The 20,599-nt window shown below is 38.9% G+C and overlaps 1 protein-coding gene across 1 annotated transcript; it reads right to left on the bottom strand.

Moving 5' to 3' along the window:
• Positions 1–6,472: 6,472 nt before the first annotated feature.
• Positions 6,473–20,087, bottom strand: LOC123976940 (protein lin-28 homolog A-like). Its single transcript, XM_046059356.1, has 4 exons — positions 20,078–20,087; positions 18,814–18,968; positions 12,439–12,617; positions 6,473–6,728 (listed from the first exon to the last, which is right to left on the bottom strand). The coding sequence occupies exons 1-4, from the start codon at positions 20,085–20,087 to the stop codon at positions 6,473–6,475; spliced, it is 600 nt and encodes a 199-aa protein (XP_045915312.1).
• Positions 20,088–20,599: the final 512 nt, after the last annotated feature.

Raw genomic sequence — 20,599 nt, forward strand, 5'->3', positions numbered from 1 at the left:
CATGTCTAGCAAAGGTTTCTGCAGCTGTCTGTGAAGATTCTCAGTCATCCAGGTCATTAGTTATCCATGGAAGGTTAAAGGTCCAGTGTAATATTTAGATTAGAAGATCTATTAACAGAAAGACAAGATAATATCCATAACTATGTTTTCAACGGTGTATAAAGACCTTACATAGTGAACCGTAATATTTTTATTACTTAGAATGAGTCATTTCTATCTACATACACTGAGGGTCCCCTCACACGGACGTCGCTATGTTGCACGGCCATGTTTCTACAGTAGCCCAAATGGTCAAACAGCGCAACAGAGCCCATTTCGTCACTACATTGCATACGTACAAAGAAGAAGAACAACAACAAGTAACGTAAGTAGTAGTAGAAGTCGGCTGGTTTATTAGAAGTAAGAAAATAAGGGAAATTTGGACAAATAGAGGCGCACACTTGTTATTTAGGACACAGCGTGTTGGCTTCCAATTGCCCTTACTTTAACCTTCCTTGGATTGAACTACAGCACTTTTTTTTGATTGCAGGCTGAAAAATCAAGCGCGGTGGGGAGATGATCCATTTTTAAAGACAAAAGTAATCATTGGGTTAAATGAGGCTATAGTATGTGTTCAGCATCCTGAGTACAGGGTAGAGATTCAATTTATACACAAAGTCACGAACTTAATCCAGACATTCTTTGTTTGCACAGTTATGGTGAGGTACTTTACTATTGCAGTCGAGTCCCCAGACAGATAAAAATGGTGGGTGTGTCTGCTCTGTTAAGTACAGATATGGATGTTTGTTCACAAGTGAACATCTTACTTGTGTTGTTTTGTGTCTGAATCTCCTGAAAACATGTTTAAGACTTCATTCAAAAGCATCACTTTGGTTCTAAGTACAGGATCTCTCGTTATATTGGCAGCCACAACAGGCATAAAGATATCATAAAAATAGCAGAATAAGTTCTGTGAGGTAGCACACATCACACTGAAAAGGAAAAAAAGGTAAAGGTCAAAAAAGTAATAAATACTTGAACATACAATTTAATAAACAAAACATTTACAATACATACAATACATTTTTTGGACATGCTGTTCTCAAGCTGTCCAAAATCACACCTGAGGTAGACTTGTATAGATTTTTGACAAGACGAATTCTGTCTTGGTCACACATAAGAAGCAATACAAACAAGACACTGGGATCTAGGCAAGATTAGCGCATTATGGATAGTAGATTAGACCCAATTGTACTGTACCATAGTGAGCATTATGGTGAACTCAAGTACACATAATAAGCATAATGATCCTTAATGGTGATCAATACAGATGCTTTTAAACATCCTTTGTGCTGTGCAATCAGTGGGCTCAGACGCCAGTCCCATTTTACATGACAAAGCTAATCTAGTATTTTACTCATTATCATGCAGACACATCATGAATATTATATTAATATGTGAAAAAGACGATGGATATGTACATATAACAACATCACGGTGACTTTGAAAATATAGTCCCATGCTTGCTTTGACTTAAGGAAAATGTCAATCGACATCTGCTGTTTCATCTCTGAACATTTAAAAGTATGTCAGCGCGAATGCTAAAGAAATTTTTAACAGGTTGACTTAACTCATCATATAGAAATGTAAAGTACCCATGGCTGTTCATACACTTTTATGTTTCTTACATTTCCCTGAATGTCTTCTGTCTAATGAAAGGCATAAACTTAAAGGTCTAGGTCACAATTTTGGCAAATATGCATATGTTTGCTTTTTTCCTAAAGTGATATAAAAAGACTAGCTGTTGAACAGAAATGCCGGTATTTAATTTCTGGATGAACAGTAACTTAGCTGTCTGCACAGCGACTCTGGGAAGCTGCACAGTTTTTACTTTTCTGTCGAGCTAGCCGTTTCCTCCTGCTCCCAAGCTTTATGCTAAGCTAGGCAAAACACATCTTGGCTCTGGCTGCGTACTTGATGTACAGGCATGAGATTGATATCAATCTTTTTATCACACTCTTCCAGCGTAAACTATTTGAAAGCCTGAGAAAAACAGTGCTAAAGTCTAGTTAGCTAGCTATCTGGCTAATCTAGCAAATCTGAGCTAGTTTAGAAGCTAAAGCCATGTGGATGTCTTGGCGTAGGCTAGGTGACATGTTTAGGCAACACAATAGCAATTTATACACTTTGAAATACTTCAGCTACCAGACAAAACAATAACACCTGCTACTTTCCTCTACAGCTATTGTTTTATGTTGCAGAAAAACATTTCTGCTTTCACACTGTATTGTAGCTAAAAATCTAATGACATCACACTCTCCAGCCCGTCCTCACCAGAAAAACTTCCATATAGGTTGATTTTTCAGCAGCATCAATTGCTCATTTGACAGTTGATGCCCTGGGTCTTCTGGCACTGCAAGACAGTAAATAACTTAAACATGAAGACACATTCTAAAAGCAACTAGATTTTTAAAAGTTCTCCCAAAGCTCAAAATGAAGATAGATTTGTCAAAATGTGTCAAGAAAGTTGTGACAAACTGCACAGCATGTGCTTTGCTGAAATGACTTATATTGGTAATGTAGTAGAAAGATATTTCTGAATCACAGAAGCTGTCAAATGTTCAGTCTGCCCTTCAGGGAGAACAACTCTGAATAACTAGTTAATATAAAAAGATAGTATCTATATAAATTTAGTCCCTTCACCAAAATGAGTGAAGGCAAAAACCAATACGATTCTACATCGCACCTCCTTCCTTCAGCTTCACCTAAAAGTACAAGAAGTTAGCAAATATTGTCAATATGAAAAAATCCCTGATATATATGTGTGTGAACATTCTCTTCGGATTAATACTGTTTTGCAGACAATGTCTGCCATACATTCAATACTGGTCTTGCATATAAATTTAAATAATGAAATGGCAACTTTGTAATTAAGACTTTACCATTAATGGAAAAAAGTAGAATTAATTTTCACAGGTATGTGTTTGGTGAAATAATATTGTTTTTAGTGGAATATGACAGCAGCTCTCATCAATTCCATTGGAAAGCGGATGTTACGGCACTTATGTTTTGACATTCACTTTTCACTGTAATCCCTGAAAATTTTTAGCATAAAGGCAGACACAAATACTTTTAGCAAAATATTTGGCAGTCCAGGATATGTTTTTTTCTGTTACATTCACATACTAGATTGTTTACCTAATGTTTAAAGTTTAGTAGTTGTAGTAAATGTAATACTTTGAGCAAAATATTTGGCAGTCCAGGATATGTTTTTTTCTGTTACATTCACATACTAGATTGTTTACCTAATGTTTAAAGTTTAGTAGTTGTAGTAAATGTAATACTTTGAGCAAAATATTTGGCAGTCCAGGATATGTTTTTTTCTGTTACATTCACATACTAGATTGTTTACCTAATGTTTAAAGTTTAGTAGTTGTAGTAAATGTAATACTTTGAGCAAAATATTTGGCAGTCCAGGATATGTTTTTTTCTGTTACATTCACATACTAGATTGTTTACCTAATGTTTAAAGTTTAGTAGTTGTAGTAAATGTAATACTTTGAGCAAAATATTTGGCAGTCCAGGATATGTTTTTTTCTGTTACATTCACATACTAGATTGTTTACCTAATGTTTAAAGTTTAGTAGTTGTAGTAAATGTAATACTTTGAGCAAAATATTTGGCAGTCCAGGATATGTTTTTTTCTGTTACATTCACATACTAGATTGTTTACCTAATGTTTAAAGTTTAGTAGTTGTAGTAAATGTAATACTTTGAGCAAAATATTTGGCAGTCCAGGATATGTTTTTTTCTGTTACATTCACATACTAGATTGTTTACCTAATGTTTAAAGTTTAGTAGTTGTAGTAAATGTAATACTTTGAGCAAAAGTTGTAAAGTTATGAGAATGTAGTCATCATTTTGAATACAAGTCTAAACTGTCTTAGTCTTAATTTTATGAGAAAAAGTTTTCATTTTACAAGAAAATAAATCAGAAAATTATGATAATAAAGTCAAAACTGTACCAGAAAATAGACATAATATTATGAGAATAAAGAGATGTTTACTTCAACTATATACTTTGCTACACTTATCTGTGGAAGCCCTATGAGGCAAAAGAGAAAAAATATTCTGCTGATCCATTTTTTAAGTCTGATCTAAAATGTTATATTCTCCTGTGTTTATTACTCAAGAACAGGTGAAAAAAGGTTTTGCCAGGATAATTCAATTACTTTTTTCGCCTGTGAAAACAGGCTCATGGATTGTGTGTTACCATTTTATGTACTTTGTTTTTAGGGTGCATGGAGAAATTACAACTCACCTGGAAGGAAACTTGAATGCTTTTAGTCCTACTTAGATCCTGGGTATGTTGCGCACTTCAAACTCTTGTGGACAAAATGAGTATCGCAACAACACTTAAAAAATTGTCCTGACAAAAAAATGTTTTTCCCTACATGTTTCACAGATTAAAAAATAAATAAATAAAAGGAATTTAGAAAGATTGTCCTAATACACCCTTTTTTCACCTGTTCTCAAGTCAGAAACACTGGAGAGAAAACTATTTAGATTAGACTTTTTTTGTTTTTTATTTGCCTCTCAGGGCTTTCATTCTTCTCAAATGATTTGTATGTTGCATATTAGGCAAACAATAATTCCTAATTTATTCCTCAATCTATTATTATATATCTATTATGTTTGTAAGGATATTTAATGATCTGATGAACAAGGGTGCCATCATTTCAGAATCATGATAGATCCAAAATATCCCCATTGCTTTTGAAAGATGAAGTGGAACTATTGGAACTAGAGTCTGTATGTCTGAGATATACACTCATAGGCCAAAATTAGGTACAGCTTCACAATCTAATGCAATCAAATCAAACTGTCCAGCCATAAAGTCAACATTTTTCATGCCTATAATGTCAACTTTTTTTGATACTGCCATAGAGGTGTTAATTAAATGACATGTGTAAGCACTGACTTTATAGTTAGTGATGATGTCATACTGCAGTGGTTCTCAATCTTTTGAGTCTGACTTCCCCCCACACCCCTATCAGATAGGCCTAAGTTCCTCTTTATCATACCCCTTTGATAGAAGTATAGTATTTTTTAATAGTTTGGGTTTGCATTTGTGCTGCTGCCATGTGGACTAACGGAAACTGTGGTTTTAACTATTTACAAACATTTAGTTTTACTTTTGGCTTTTCGTTGTCTAACTAGTCTTTCTGCAGTCTTAATCACTCGACTCCAGTTATTGGAAAACTGAGGGCTGTTTGTGCAGACTACCATTGTTGGTAAATCATTGTGACAATAACTATATTGATCGGAATCACACACACATGTATAATCTTACTTGTGTTTTGATGCTTCTCCCAAACACAAACGTGTGGATCATTTCTATTTTTCAAATGAACTGCGCTTGAACTACCCCTTGGGCCTACATTATTTTCAGACATGTTGCCAATATTCTGCCCACTTCATGTGTGTAAGGAAGGATAAAATATTATAAACACCTCTAAATATGATGAAGTCCAATAAAACACCAGTTTTAACTACAACATCCATTTAAATAAACACATTTTCGACAATGTCACCAAAAACGGAATGTCATAAACTTTGTAAAGGTAGATGTTATGACAGGGCTGTTGTATTGGATTGCATTGGATTGTACAGGTGAAACTAAGACACACACAGTGACCACTGAGTGTATTGTACTGTTTTTAAAACAAAAGTTTCATTTGAAGGCAGCATATGAACTAAAATATAAGTACTGGGAGAATGTGAGAGGCACATTCATGCCTTTTTTTACAGCAAATACATTAATTGGTCACAGTAGGAAAAAGACAGGTGAAACTAATACTATTAATGATGGATCACTTCCTATGAAGTGTCCCAATAATGCATGCCAGTATGCAAGTATGCACACCACTGCCTAAACACCCAGCACCTAAATGGAGTGCACCAGTCCTTTTCTTGTTATGACATGTCAAAATGTCTGTGTAAAAAAAAAAAGGTCTATTATGACTATCATGCAGGTTGTATGGAAACCATGCTGACAGACTTATGTCAGCATGGTCAAATACCTACAAACCTCATATATCAGTCAAGGCTTTTCTGGTGCTTTACAGCACTCAAAACAACTTTACACAAACCCAGTATGTATACAATGCTTTGGAGAGTTGTAAACCAGCAAGATTTTTGGTTTTGAGTTTTGTAAGAAGCTTCAATGTACAGAGGCACGCCTCATGTCAGAGCAGTCCAAACAGAGACTGTGGCTACAACACGACTGAATCAACAGTCTGATTGTTTTGTTCCACAGCAAAGACACTTATCCTATGCAGAAACACACACAAAAAAAAAAACATTTTCAAAGTGGACACATCTGTCATCACATAAATATGACAGACGTGTCCACAATCAATAAATAAAACCTGAGGTAGCTCTTTCTATAAGCAGTATTCCAGTGAAAAACCTCACAGATTCCCTCCATCATTTACTCTGAGCTTTCAGAGAGCGTGGTCTGGCTTTTTTCCTCTTCCTCGTCCCTCAATGAGGTAGATGTTCTCTGAGAGCTTGGAGACAAATGCTGCTGCTGCTGCTGCTGCTGCTGCTGCTGCTGCTGCTGCTGCGCTTTGACCGGACAGTTGGCCACCATGTGGGAAACGCTCTGACAAAAGTGACACCTTTTGGGCTGAGGAGGCAGCTGACACTCCTTGGCATGATGGCCAGGTCCTCCACAGTTGTAGCACCTAAAATGAACAGAGGAGAGGAAATTACCACAGAGGTGCTATTACTGTTTTTCTCAGCTACTTTGGCACAATTGTGAAATGAAAATCATTATTCTTTAAACACTGTGCGCAATTCTCAGTTCATCCACAGTTCATTTTCTCACATTTCATACGTGTCAGTTCAAAACATGTGAATCTTCAGATCCTATTAATACTGAGTTTTTAGTGCATTTAATCACATGTTGTCATGTTGACAGCTGCACCAGTGTTACACCATTCATGAACCACACAAAGAATATTAAAAAACTTCCATATAGGTTGATTTTTCAGCAGCATCAATTGCTCATTTGACAGTTGATGCCCTGGGTCTTCTGGCACTGCAAGACAGTAAATAACTTAAACATGAAGACACATTCTAAAAGCAACTAGATTTTTAAAAGTTCTCCCAAAGCTCAAAATGAAGATAGATTTGTCAAAATGTGTCAAGAAAGTTGTGACATATCGTTTTTAAACAGTACTTGGAATACAGCCACAAGGAACTGCGAGGTGCATGCAATTCTCGGTTCTCATGTACAACTCAGCAAAAGACCCTCCACTCACACACACACACACACAGGCACACACACAATTCGATGATCAGTTGACTTTTTCCCTTTTGGTCGAAGCAATGATAAAGGGAGATGTTATTTCGGTGGCAGTGATGCATATCATAAGTAAAAGTAAAGTTAGCCTATTCACTTTTAACACACAAGTTAAATGTGGAAGACAAATGAAGTGTGTAAGATGATGTGGTGATTGCACCAGTGCTTAAAAAAATGGGCTTTAGCAAGCATTGATGATAAATTGCAAACAAAAAGGATTTCAAATGTTATTCATGTTAAATATTAGCACCAACAATAGTAGTAGTACTATATGATTAAATACGCTGTATAAACTGTAACTAAAATAAATGTATTGTTTTTTTTATTATTTGAGTTTTAAAAAAAGTTTTTTTACAGTTTTGACAAAATCCCATCTGCAGTGAAATGACATTATTAAATCCTACCACTAGAGGGCAGCACACTCAAGCCTTAGTTTCACATCCCCTCTGTCACCATGTATTACTGCAGTCCCAGTGGTGGGCAGCTGTTAGGGCATTTGGCCAAACTGATCTCAGTCCCTCAAGGGGTTGTATCAGCGGTACTTTGACAACCAATCAAGATAAAAGGGTGGACCTGGGCTTTGCAGCGTGTTTAAAAGCCCCCTGAACTTAAAAAAGGTGCTCCTTCGCTGTGATGTTTGACCGATATTCGCATATTCATAGATTATGGATTTTTGTGCCGTTAAGATTTTTTAACTATTTAACTGAAACTGCAGAAGAGCCATATCAGGCAGAGTCATCAATTATCTTCACACAGGTTCGGAGGACATCTTTAAGTATATGGGCGACATACAATATATTTACTCTGTATTAATAATTTAGATTCACTGGCTTTTTGCATGTGCCTGCCTACAATGTCAATGTGGAGGAGCTTCCCCTTTCCTTCTACTTTCCTCTAAAAGTCATGTTTTGGCCAGGCGATATTCCTCTAATTGTGCTGAAGAGGCTTACTTATGAGCTCTCTTTAAATCTAGATCAGCACTACTGAAAGTCTCAACAATACCAAGTTATTTTTACCACTACTTAGACTCCACAGACTCATGTAACTAAACACACCATTCTGAAACATTGGTTTTTAGTCAGCTTAGGGAGAAATGTACTGGCTCACTTATGTTAAGACACTTCTGCAAACAGTATAGTGCAATTTGCTAGGAATCTGGTGTAAAACAATAACGGGATATGATCATATTTTCATAAAAGGATTTCACTGAAAGTCAGTAACAACATTAAATTCATCTGATCATACAGCCCTAATTTAGCTATTAACTGGTCCAGGCATGTATGAATCTCCACACAGAACAGTTGTTGCTCAACAAGTCGCTATGTATTATTATCAATAAATCTAAGCAGAGGGAGATAATGATCAGCAGCTAAGTGAAATCCTGTTGGTGAATTCATTAGGGCAGGATAAATAAGGCAAGTGAGGCTCACGCACAGTGCAGTGTGACACAAAGAGACACTGGCCAATTAAACAGGCAGGCAAAAACTATTGATTCTTTGTATACAGACAATCTGGTTTTCTCTGGGCCCTGGATTTTTCCTTTTGCTCTCCATCTGCAGTTGAACAAGACAACCGACAGAGATCAGTTAAGCAACACTGTCAAATCATACAAACTCTTTTTTAAGACTGTTGAATTATTACAACTGGGCTTCGACACAAAATGCACTGGTGAACTAGACAAGAGGCGGTTGCAGGAAAGCAAACACACACCAAAATGTACCATAATGAAACTGAAGGCTGTGTGAAAACGACTTTTTTTTTCACTTCAAAATTGATTAGCTGGGTTTCTATAGCGCAAATTTTAACCACATTTCGTGAAAATCAGCAAAGGAAAGTTCAAATGAATATGTATTTCCATCCACTACTGTTACGCAATAATTAAGAGTCGGTTCTTCGAGATAAATCCACAGCACTTTCACATGTCACATTTTGCTTTTATCGATAAACCAACTTTTCCAGCTCAGCCAAGCATAAAAACATTTTTGAATTATTTCCACTTACCTATTGATGATATATAACAAAATCTACAAAAATAAACGTTTGAGTTCATTTTAAAACAGCGTTGCCGTTACATTAATACAGTGGATGTCATGCTCAATACATGGGAGCATCGGCCCACATATCAGTATCTGCCTCATGTCCAGTATGGCTCATTTAATGTTTTAAGTGGATGCATTAATGTTCACTGTAACAAATTACATTTCACAAGCAAGTTCCGTGTCTCTTCATATTGCTTTAATACTGTGCAGCAATAAATGGAAACCAGTGGCTGTGTGGAAGGTAGGAAAAGCCCATTAAATACGACATGCATGGACAGAAGTGTAAATTCACAAACTGACACTGCTTTCTGTTGAGGGGCAATATCTAACATATTGTAAAGGCAAACCACAACTACACACGTTACAATCTTGTTCCCTTTATTAAATGATACAGCTGGTAGTTTTCTATATTTCTCTTGTCAACAAATCTCCTTTAAGAGCAAAACCACAAACCAACCTATTGGTTCCTACTAAAAAAAATAAATGCTTCCGCCTTTTTTTTTCTTTGTCTGTCTGTTATTTGGTGCTGGACAGGTAGCAACACTGGGTTTATCAGAGCTTTTTCATTGAAAGCAGATGCGGCTGGTGATAGATAATCGGTTGATAAGACACTGAACCAAAACAGTAAATATTGTAAAACCAAAACAATGAACTCAAAGATGTGTTTCCAAGTTAAAACAAGCTGAATGGAGCTGCAGAAGAACTCCTCAGAGCTGTAAAGTTTTTTTTAAAAGGCTCAGTAATTTCCTGGACCAGCTGGTTACTCAAACAGGAGGAAACTGTGCATTTGTTAGGGACTATTTTCAGCGGTGGATTAATCCACATTTGGTGCTCTAGAGACTATTTGGGGCAGCAGGACAGCGTGTGTGGGACTGAGCTGAAATGAACTACAGTGCGTGTGTTCATGGTAATAAGGAACGTGTCACCTAGTGCTAGAGTGTGGCTCTCTGACGTGTTTTTACTAACTGTTGGACAACATTAGAGTTCTATGGCACAGAAGAATATATATCAGTTCAGATTCACACAATACTTGTTAGTAGATCAATGAATTGTTAGTTTGGGTCTTTTCATGGAATTTGTTCATGACTTCAGAAAAGTGTAGAATACATGTCCTTAAAAGCAGCAAACCTGAGCCTGTGAGTGACAGAGTGGTGAAACCCAGACTGAGCCCTGAATCATCTCACAGCTAATCGTCCACTTCCTTCCTCCCTTCCCTCCCTCCTCCCAGCCCCCCATCAGGGCTCAGTATTGATCAGCATGGCCACGAGGGTGGGAGAGGGAGCTCCTTTGTTTCAATACTACTGTGACCTCTGAACCCTGACCCCCGCTCGCACACCACCCCTCCTCCCCCCCTCCCCTCCACCTCATTTGCACACCACATCCCATTGTGTTGCTGTGGCAACGGTGGCCTCTGACCTCTCTTCGGCACCTACATCTGGTATCAGTTAAATGGACTGGATCCTTTCCTCTTCTGAATACTACATTTATGTTTGGGAATAAAGAGGGAACATGTGAATGCATTCAAACTCATAGCAGGTAAGGGCAGGAAGTTATGGAATGATTTTTATCATTGCCCACCGTGATAAGTGAAGTTCAACTCAGATGCTGTCACATTAATAACCTTGTTGGCTCTTAATGACCTACAATCTGCAAATCACGCACACCCACTATGTTTTCTGACAGGTGCATGCTGGATCTGGCTAACATGCTAACATGCTCACGATGGATTCTCCAATGGTGACTTCTGCCTTCATATTGAAAAGTAAGTAATCTCTAGTAATCTTTCCATCTCTGCAAATAAACAGATTCCCTGGATCTTACTTGCTTCAAAGACAAACACAGCAATTGCAATGAAATTTTAGTTTCCTCCAGAAGCGTTTGCAGGTTCATTAATAGCTGATGAATTTTTGTGTTGCGTAGTGAAGTGGTTGAGCCAAAAATTGTTGGGGGTTGAGGAAGCCTGAAGACAACAAAAAAAGGCCTGCCTCTCCGAAACGAGCCAACTCTATCTCAGCAATTAGATGATAAACTGGAATCACGTGTAAAAGTGATGTCAGCAGGACAGTAAGGAACAGAATAGCAATGTGATAGGTCATCTGTTCCAGCAGCGTTACATAAATAAAGTTAATAGAATTTTTTAAACTTCTGTACGTAGGGAAGTTCATAAGTTAACTTACGTCACATGACTGACGTGATGTACTAACGTAACTTAAATATTTTAACCCAAACCATGATCTTTGTTTAACCCTAACAAATTAGTTTTGGTGTCTAAACCACACACTGGATAAAAAGTGGATGTAGTCACTGTGACGTCGCACATTGGTTTGTGGACTACCATTTTTTGAAGCCTCGCGTTTATTATTGTTACCATGACAGCAAAGGACCAGTATAACTTCCCTGAGTCTGTCGTCACCATATTAAGGTCGCCAGGTTTGGTGCCATTATTCTTTTACCAAAGCCAGAACCTGTGTTTACTCACTGGTACTGGCTCTAAAGCTGGAGATGCTGCACAAGTGCTGAGCAGATAAATGAACTGTTGTTCATCAAGAAATTGTTCCAGCATGTAACTTCCCATTAAGTAAGAAATAATAAAAAATCTGTGTACATATTAAACAAACAAGATGGGCTATAACATGTTAACTGGTGAGCTTCAGAGGTGATAGCAGGCATATTTTTTACTTTGCTGTTCTGGCAACCTGCACCAAGACCAAAGATACTTCACACAAGTGCTAGGATAAACTCTTGTTTAAGAAAAACAGTTTCAGCGCATAATTCCCCCTAAAATCCCTAATTATCATTTTTACTTTTCTGTATATATCAAAAACAAGATATAACATCTCCATTAGTGAGCTGTGGACAGTCTCAGGTCAGCTTTTTACCCCTGCTTCTAGTCTTTCAGCGACAACATCCTGACACTAGGCCGCATTTAATGCAGATTTTTATCGATGTTCTCATCTTACTGCCAGAAAGAAAGTTAGTGAGCATTTTTCTTTTCAAAATAAAGTGTTTATGTCTTAAGCTAGCACGTGGATGACCTCAGGCTGGACTTACCTGTCACCTTTGGAGCGTCGTTTCTGGACACTCTTTGGTCTTCTCTCACTGCCCAAACATGGTGCTCCGTTGGGCCCGGTAACCCAGACAGACTCCAGCCCTTTAGATGACTTCTTAAAATTGAACTCCACGGCTTCACCTTCTCTGAGGCTGCGGAAGCCCTCCATATGCAGTTTACTCTGTTAATAAGAGAGAGTTCAGCGGTTACCACAGATGGAAGGGTCAAAAAGCTTAATGTGGGACTCTTCACAGACTTTTGAGGGCTAACATTGAAACGATATATCACAGGGCAATTTCAAAAGAAAGGGTTTTATTTCCCCAAAAAAATCGTTTACAACAAAATAAACCTAACATAGCTCTAAACACAACAATCTCAACATACAACTGACCTGCCACAAATGAAACTAAGAGGACTTACATACTGGTTGATCAGACCAGGTTGGACACACAGGGGAGACTAACCATGGAACATGTCCAATGTGTCCAATTTGACCACCTCCCCAATAAAGCAGCTCTTGCTCCAGAACCAACACTTTTGCCCAGACTGCACGAAACCACTCGAGGGGTGTGGAATCCCAACACTGGTAAGCTCAAATTAGGTTATTAAAAAACAAACAAACAGACAGTCCAAGAGTAAGTGCGCGCAACAAAAAGATACCTTTGAACAGTCAACTACATAAATAAAATATACGGATGTAAAACAATACATTACTGTGTCTGAATTAATGTTTGCAACACAACTATATACAGTATCTCTCAAAAGTGAATACACCCCTCACATTTTTGAAAATATTTTATTAGATCTTTTTAAGTGACAACACTGAAGAAATGACACTTTGCTCCAATGTAGTAGTGAGTGTACAGCTTGTATAACAGTGTAAATTTGCTGTCCCCTCAAAATAACACATCACACAGCCATTAATGTCTAAACCACTGGCTACAAAAGTGAGAACACCCCTAAGTGAAAATGTACAAATCTGGCCCAATTTGCCATTTTCCCTCCTGGGTGTCATGTGACTCTTTAGTGTTACACGGCCTCAGGTGTGAATGGGGAGCAGGTGTGTTAAATCTGATGTTATGGCTCTCACACTCCCTCATACTGGTCACTCAGAACAGGCCTCGCCATGGTCGACCAAAGAAGCTGAGTGTATGTGCTCAGTGTCATATCCAAAGAAGCTGAGGGTAAAGGTGATGGACTGGCCAAGTATGTCTCCAGACCTAAACCCTATTGAGCATCTGTGGGCATCCTCAAACGGAAGGTGGAGCACCAGGTCTCTAACATCCACCAGCTCCGTGATGTCATCATGGAGGAGTGGAAGAGGATTCCAGTGGCAACCTGTGAAGCTCTGGTGAACTCTGTACCCAAGAGGGTTAAGGCAGTGCTGGAAAATAATGGTGGCCCCACAAAATATTGACACTTTGGGCCTAATTTGGACATTTTCACTTTACTCACATTTGATGCCAGCGTTTTAGACATTAATGGCTGTGAGATGTGTTATTTTGAAGGGACAGCAAATTTACACTGTTATACAAGCTGTACACTCACTATGTCATTTCTTCAGTGTTGTCACATGAAAAAATATAATCAAATATTTACACAAATATAAGGGGTGTGCTCACTTTTGTATGATTCATGGTGTCTCTACATAATGGTAGACAAGCTTGCTGCTTTTTGCTAGCTATTTTACTGTTTTCGACACCATAAAAGCTATAGTCAATATTTTTATTATAACAATCTAACAAAAGACATTGTGGATAAAATGTAACAAAGAGGGGTCACTCGTAGAGATGATCCAACAGAGAATAATCACCTGCAGTTCCCCTCAGCTTGACAGAGCTTTATAGTGAGTTTCAGCTAATTCTTTAGCTGTACGGGCAGCGACGTTACTGTTGGTTCACTCTCACCGCTGTCACAGAGTTGTATTTGGCAACAGTAAGCAGCTGTTTTCAGTGGACAAGCTCTAAAAAGCCACTGTAGCTAGAGACTAGCTGGTGAACACAGTGGAGAATTTAGCAGCTAAAGAGACAGATATTTCATTCATAAAGTTGCTACATGTCTACAAGGCTTTAAATCAGCCAGTTCCATATTTCCATATTTGGTCTGTACAAGACAAATGTGCAGCTTGATTAAAAATGTACCTCACACTTGAAACAATCTGAAGAAATGTTACATTAATAGGCATGTGGAGCAGCTCTTAGGGTATCCTCAGATAAAATCCAGTCCTATTGACAGCCTTGTTAAAACACCAATGCCTTCAAACACCCCTCCTCCCCTCAAAAGCATTCCTCACCCCACCCCCCCTGTGCTTCCTCAGCACCACCACCAACATGCAGCCACAGACTCTCCAAAATGAGTCCATCTGGTCAAGACTCCGGATGATCACTGCACTGGAGGATGCTGGGAAATGACACAGGGGAGGAGTGCATTCCTGGGATAGCTGGCAGAAGAGGTGGCGAGAATGTATGCATCCTGAGAAAAGTAAATCACCAACCAGTGTGCTGCACTATTGATCTTTCACTAATTAGCTTTCCAATTGTGGTGGTAAATAAAAAGAAGGATGAACTGCCACATGGTGAACGTGCCAAACACCAGCTGCACTTAAAGGGAAACAGTAATATTACCGCTTTTTTTCTTGAAGTACCCAAAGTTTATAAAAGTCACAAAATCTTGATAGAGTTTAGTATCCATTTAAGCTCCATAAAACATTGCAGAGCCAAACGTGGCTATGAAAACTATGAATAATCTCTATTAACAGTAAACAGCTCCTTTGTCATCTAAGTAGACTAAGCTGCTGTGTTGTTTTATAGCTCACATGTTGATATCCTTCATATTTTCTTGCAATATTTTCAACTCCAAAGACATCATTTCCCTGAAGTGAATGGCTTCATTCTAGCTTTGAGGTTATTTCCCATTTTGACTCCACCTCGGTTTACCACCCATCCATCCGTGCCTGGCAGCATGCAGCAGCCACAAGCCAACCAGTAAAAGGTCTCGAATGGTCATTTGTTGGTTAATATACATTAAAGCTGCTGCTGGCTCAGTTAGAGGAAGAATAGAATGTAAACCTGCTAACCAGTATGAAATGACCTGTTGGCTGCACTTTATACATGGGAATAACAATCAGACATTTTCAGTGAATTCTTCTATAAGACGTGGTGTTTGTATGTAGTTACAGTCTGTGTACTTCCTACAACTGACAATTTTTTAAAAAGTTTCTTCTTTTTTCTTTTTTTATCTGGATAGTTTGGAATAAACAGAATAACTGGATAGTAACCACGAGAGAGAAAAGAGCAAATCAAATAAAATGTTCTGCTTTTCCTGAGTCTCCTCTGAGCTGACTGTTCAGTTAAACCAAATTCTGTGGCCCTGATGTAATAAAGGGTTCCAGTGGCCCTGGTGGGGGTCTGTTTCATTCAGGCAGGTACCCACACTCTCAAGGGGCCATAAATGTGCTTGTAGTGACTGTGAAAGCCCCACCGCACACCCTGTCCTTTGAGCGCAGACAGTAGCTGCTCATAGCTGGTTAGCTTCATCGTGCTTTGGTCAGGCTTTGTCTTCCGTGTCCACATGCCCCCCATGTGGACACACACACTGAAGCCACGAGGCCATGTCTCAAACTGAGGTTTTACCCACACATACCCAACTCCTGTAGCATTTTTTTTTTAAACATGGGGTCTGGTAGGATGTTTCAAACAAAGTGCTTGTCGAATTGTCGGACTTCCTGAAATCAACATTTACTTGACCCCATTTTTTACACAGTGATTGTTTGAACTTCTTTTTCAATCTCTCTTTTTTTTTATTCTTCACACAACTACAGCACAAATTACTGCATACAACACCATGAGTGTTTTTGAGGAGCGACTGAAAGTGTGTTTGGTATGAATCATCACATTGAGACTACAAAGCACGGGTGTAAACAAGACATTCTTTGGGGGGATTAAGCCCTCACCAATACTGAGAAAAGACCAATCTGTCCCCCCAATATGCAGTAGAAAATATGTTAAATATGTCCTCCTTTTAGAAACCCTGTCAACGGATCTGTCTCTTATAATTTCCTATTTATTTTCAATTTTTTGTTAGCAGAATTAGACAGGACTCTGGCACAGAAACTAAGTAATGTAATTCTGTAAAGTAGGGCAGCCCAAAAAGTGATTTTAGACACCTAAAAATTTATATCTGTTAAAGTGTACACTATATTTACAGTATTTTCACAGCTTTACCTCTCTTCAAATCCACCAGACTCCTTTGACAAAAACAATTATTTTACCTTGCATTCCACTGGAGACACTGGTCTACCACTGCCCTTAACACGTCAGTTTTTATCCATACTAACCCTTTAAACCACCAAAATCACACATTAACCCATTGAGGCAGCAGTAGACCACCAACTGCTGCATTCAGTAAGGTAAATTTATAGGAGTGGCTATAACAGCCTGAAGTTCCTATCGGAGAGGGCTGCATGTAACATGCAGCCAGATTGCTTTGATAGCAGAAAAATAAAAAATACATTCATTGATAGCGGCTGGTGCAGAAACAGTCGTTATGACAGCCACAGTTACTCACATAATCACTTTCTCTTAAGTGATTGTGCCTCTAAAATAAAAGCACAAGAACGTTTTTTTTGCAGCAATGCTTGGTGGTTATTGAGAGCTTTTACTTTGAAAAGTTCTGAAGGACATACAAAAGAGACTCTGGCCTGCTTGACACACCTCTGTAAAAGCCTTCAGTAAAAGTGTGATTGGATTCCCCTGAATTTCCTCAGGGAAATGAAAATAAGCGTCCAAAGGTTTATGTTACTGTGGAACGCCGGGACGCACACGCACTGCAGCACATGCTTTATTGTGAGCATGTGCGAAAGTGTCCACCTTTCAAAACAGGTGTGAACATTTTTGCCTTTGTGCATGCTCAGATAGCACATCATGCAGTCTAGTTCATTTCAAGCACACTGAGGCCTTAAGCTATTCTAAAACTGTTTAATAGGTGATTATAACACTACATCTCCGATCTGATCAAACCTCTGCACACCAATTTGACACCAATGATTCCCTGAAGCCTTATCCCTTCTCTTTCATCAGATGATTTACAGCAACACAGGGGCAGGTAACCTGAGAAGAGATCTCTGCCAAAAGACTCCACACAGGAGGTGGGACTGAAACTCGGGGTTGGGTGGGCTCCCTGATGCTTTAATGACTTTATAACAGGAAGCAGGGCTGGACGGGGAGACGAATGAGCCTTGTTTTCTCTGCTTTAGCCCCTAATCCCTTTTAAATAGAAATGTTTGAGCCCCTCTGTACCGTTGAGGTTCCACAGCAAATATTTGTCTGAGTGGCAGTGCTGACTCGGTCATGATTGACTTTAAAATGTGTTTATTTTTAGGTAATTTTACACAAAAATACATTAGGTGTTTTACATTCTTCTCCTAAGCTGCTTTTGAGGGATAATGCCTGAGGCCATAGCTCCTGCCTGGTCTATTAACTGAAAGAAAATGCTCATCACAGTGTCCCCCCCCCAAAAAAACCCCAACTAATTACATCTTCACATTTGAGAAATCAAATATCATTTTAACATGTGAAGTTGTCTTTTTGTCTTTAAAGGGTTCTGTAACTGTGCATCTGCTGCTTCAGTTCAGCAGGAACAAGCTCTTCTGGTCATTCTCATGAGAATCCACGGGAAGGTGTGTTAACCAACTAGGAAATAAACCTGAAATTTTAGTTTTAGATTTTGCTTGTTTAGGCTACCAGAAACTATTACTGACTCTGTTATTACTTGTTGTTGTCTTTGTACCTGTAATGGTCCTCTAAAGGTTAAAGAGGTGTAAAGACAACCTCTTGGACTGACTGTTGTATATAGCCGAACTGTCTAACAATATCTTAAGTGCATACTGAAAGAAAACTTGTGAAAGAGCATAGGACCATAGAGCCTTTACTAACTCATCATACCAACCAACACATAGTGTGTCATCATTTTTCATATTTAAGAGGCAGAGTCTGCTTTGCATACAGACAGTATAGGGTTTCATATTTGGACATATTTTAGTTTTTGAGGTTGTTGTCACCTCATCCATATTGTTCACATCCATGAATGTTTTTACAGGCTATATACAGGTACAGTTAACATCTGAATATGTAACATATTATTACTAATATTCACATCCATTGTCTTAATTATACCACTTTTTATGTATTATCCCCAATTTTTGGACAGTTTGGGAGGACAGTGATTCGGTTCAGCCAGTCAGGAGTTGTAAACTTTTGTACTTATCCAGATACTTACTGACTGCACTGTTAAGGTTTAGTGAAATTTTAGTAGGTGTCTTAAATCAGGCAAACCTTCACCTCGCTCACCACAAGCATTGAAAAGCAGCAGCGTCTCACCTGGTGGACGAACACGTCGAGCGGCTGCTCCAGCGGAGCTCCGTCTCTGCTGCTCATGGACAGGAAGCCGAAGCCCATCCGCATGTTGAACCACTTGCAGACTCCTCTGCCCCGGGACAGACCCTCTGCCTCGTCCTCGCTCTGCGGACAGCCTCCTGCACAACAGCCAGGGACACATTGTGTTGGTGGTCAGAAGGTCTGATAAACGCCAGCAGAGTGAAGGCCTTGGTTCTTCCGCGTGCGCCTGGCGCCTTGCGGAACGTCCCGAGAAAAAATAAAGCACTAGCAGGGCCTGTAATGAAAAACTGTTCATATCTAACACTATTTTCTCATTTGACTGGTGTGGACGTTGTATTAGGGGTGCGGCTAATGTTTATATGCTTCCGAAATAGTCCATAATCTCAGAGAATACTGAAATTGTTCATTACAATTTCCCAAAGCTCAATATGTCAAATTTAAATGTCCGACCAACGGTCCAACATCGAAACATATTCAAGTTAGAAGACTTTGAAAAACAACAAATAATCAAATCAGAGAAGATGAAATCGCTAAGTCAACTTTCAGCATTTTGCTTTAGATATTACACAATACAAATACATTTTCCACTCGGTTTTTAACCTTTTACATTTCTTGTTCTAGGCTACTCTAATAGCCTACTATTACTTTCTCTTTATCATTAGGTCGCACTGTCAATATAGACCGTCCTAGAGCTGCTAAAACACCATATGAAATGCGGGTTAGTTAATCATTAATCAGCTGATTGTTTCATCCATACATAATTAGGGTTTTATTCATTCAGTGTTTTGCTCATGATCCAATGCGATAGTCTAATTATCTGATTTAATTATATAGATGACGAACGACGAGCAAATTAAGTAGGCTATATTTCTAATATTTCTTTTGAAGCATGTTGGCTCCGTGCATTTCCTAACATGCCATAGCCTTCCTCCACTGCCAGCAGGCCCCATCTTCCAGCTAAATCTTTTAACAAAAAAAAATAATAATAAAAAAAAAACAGTTTATCGGTGAATCCTAAGCTTCTCTGATAAAGAGAAAAACAAGTTAACAATGTACTACCATTACTATCAACATTAAAAAAGTTGGATTTCTCACTAAATTGCTGTTTCTTGTGGTCTACCTGTGAAACTGTGATTGGAAGCAGAGCCCATCCCGCCGCTCTCTACCGCTTAGCCCTCCTTTGTGCCTCTTTTCTATTAAAACCTCCTTCCCTCTTTCAGAGCATCTGCAAAGAAGCTCTTCATACCTTCTGCCATGGTGTGAGGTTTCCTCACCCTCCTGCAGGAACAGCTCCGGCCCTGGAAATATCAGACTAAATGAGTTAATTGCATGCTGGACATCCGTGCACGTTCCTCCAGGAGAAAAAAATGCGTTCTCCCTGCTCGCTCCTCTCTGCATGCACTCTACACAGAACCCTACTGACCCTCCTACCTCTAATAACCCCCCATCACACACGCACGCGCGCGCGCGCGCTTAGACCGCCACCACGCACACACTACCACATTTTCGGTCAAGTCCACGTGATTTCCGAACGCACATAAATCACACATTTCCAATAAGATATAGGGGGCCAGGACACTGACAACATGACCAATCAGGGCCTTGGACGATCCTTCATTAGCGTTGCACCCAAGAGCCCTGAAGGATATCACCCCGCCCACCGCCACCCTCCACCGCACACACACACACACACACACATACACATACATAATTGAACCCCTTCTGCGTTTTGCAGCTACTATTTAAATATAAAGATGAATAGTAAAGA

The sequence above is a fragment of the Micropterus dolomieu genome, linkage group LG09, assembly GCF_021292245.1.
Source record: "Micropterus dolomieu isolate WLL.071019.BEF.003 ecotype Adirondacks linkage group LG09, ASM2129224v1, whole genome shotgun sequence".
NCBI lineage: Eukaryota > Metazoa > Chordata > Actinopteri > Centrarchiformes > Centrarchidae > Micropterus > Micropterus dolomieu.

What these genes read in the sequence shown, in the direction of transcription:
- LOC123976940 (XM_046059356.1), bottom strand. An exon ending in TCGACGTGTTCGTCCACCAG is followed by an intron (nt 12,618 to 18,813) that starts GTGAGACGCTGC and finishes TCTTATTAACAG; the next exon opens with AGTAAACTGCATATGGAGGG. An exon ending in CGACGCTCCAAAGGTGACAG is followed by an intron (nt 6,729 to 12,438) that starts GTAAGTCCAGCC and finishes TGTTCATTTTAG; the next exon opens with GTGCTACAACTGTGGAGGAC.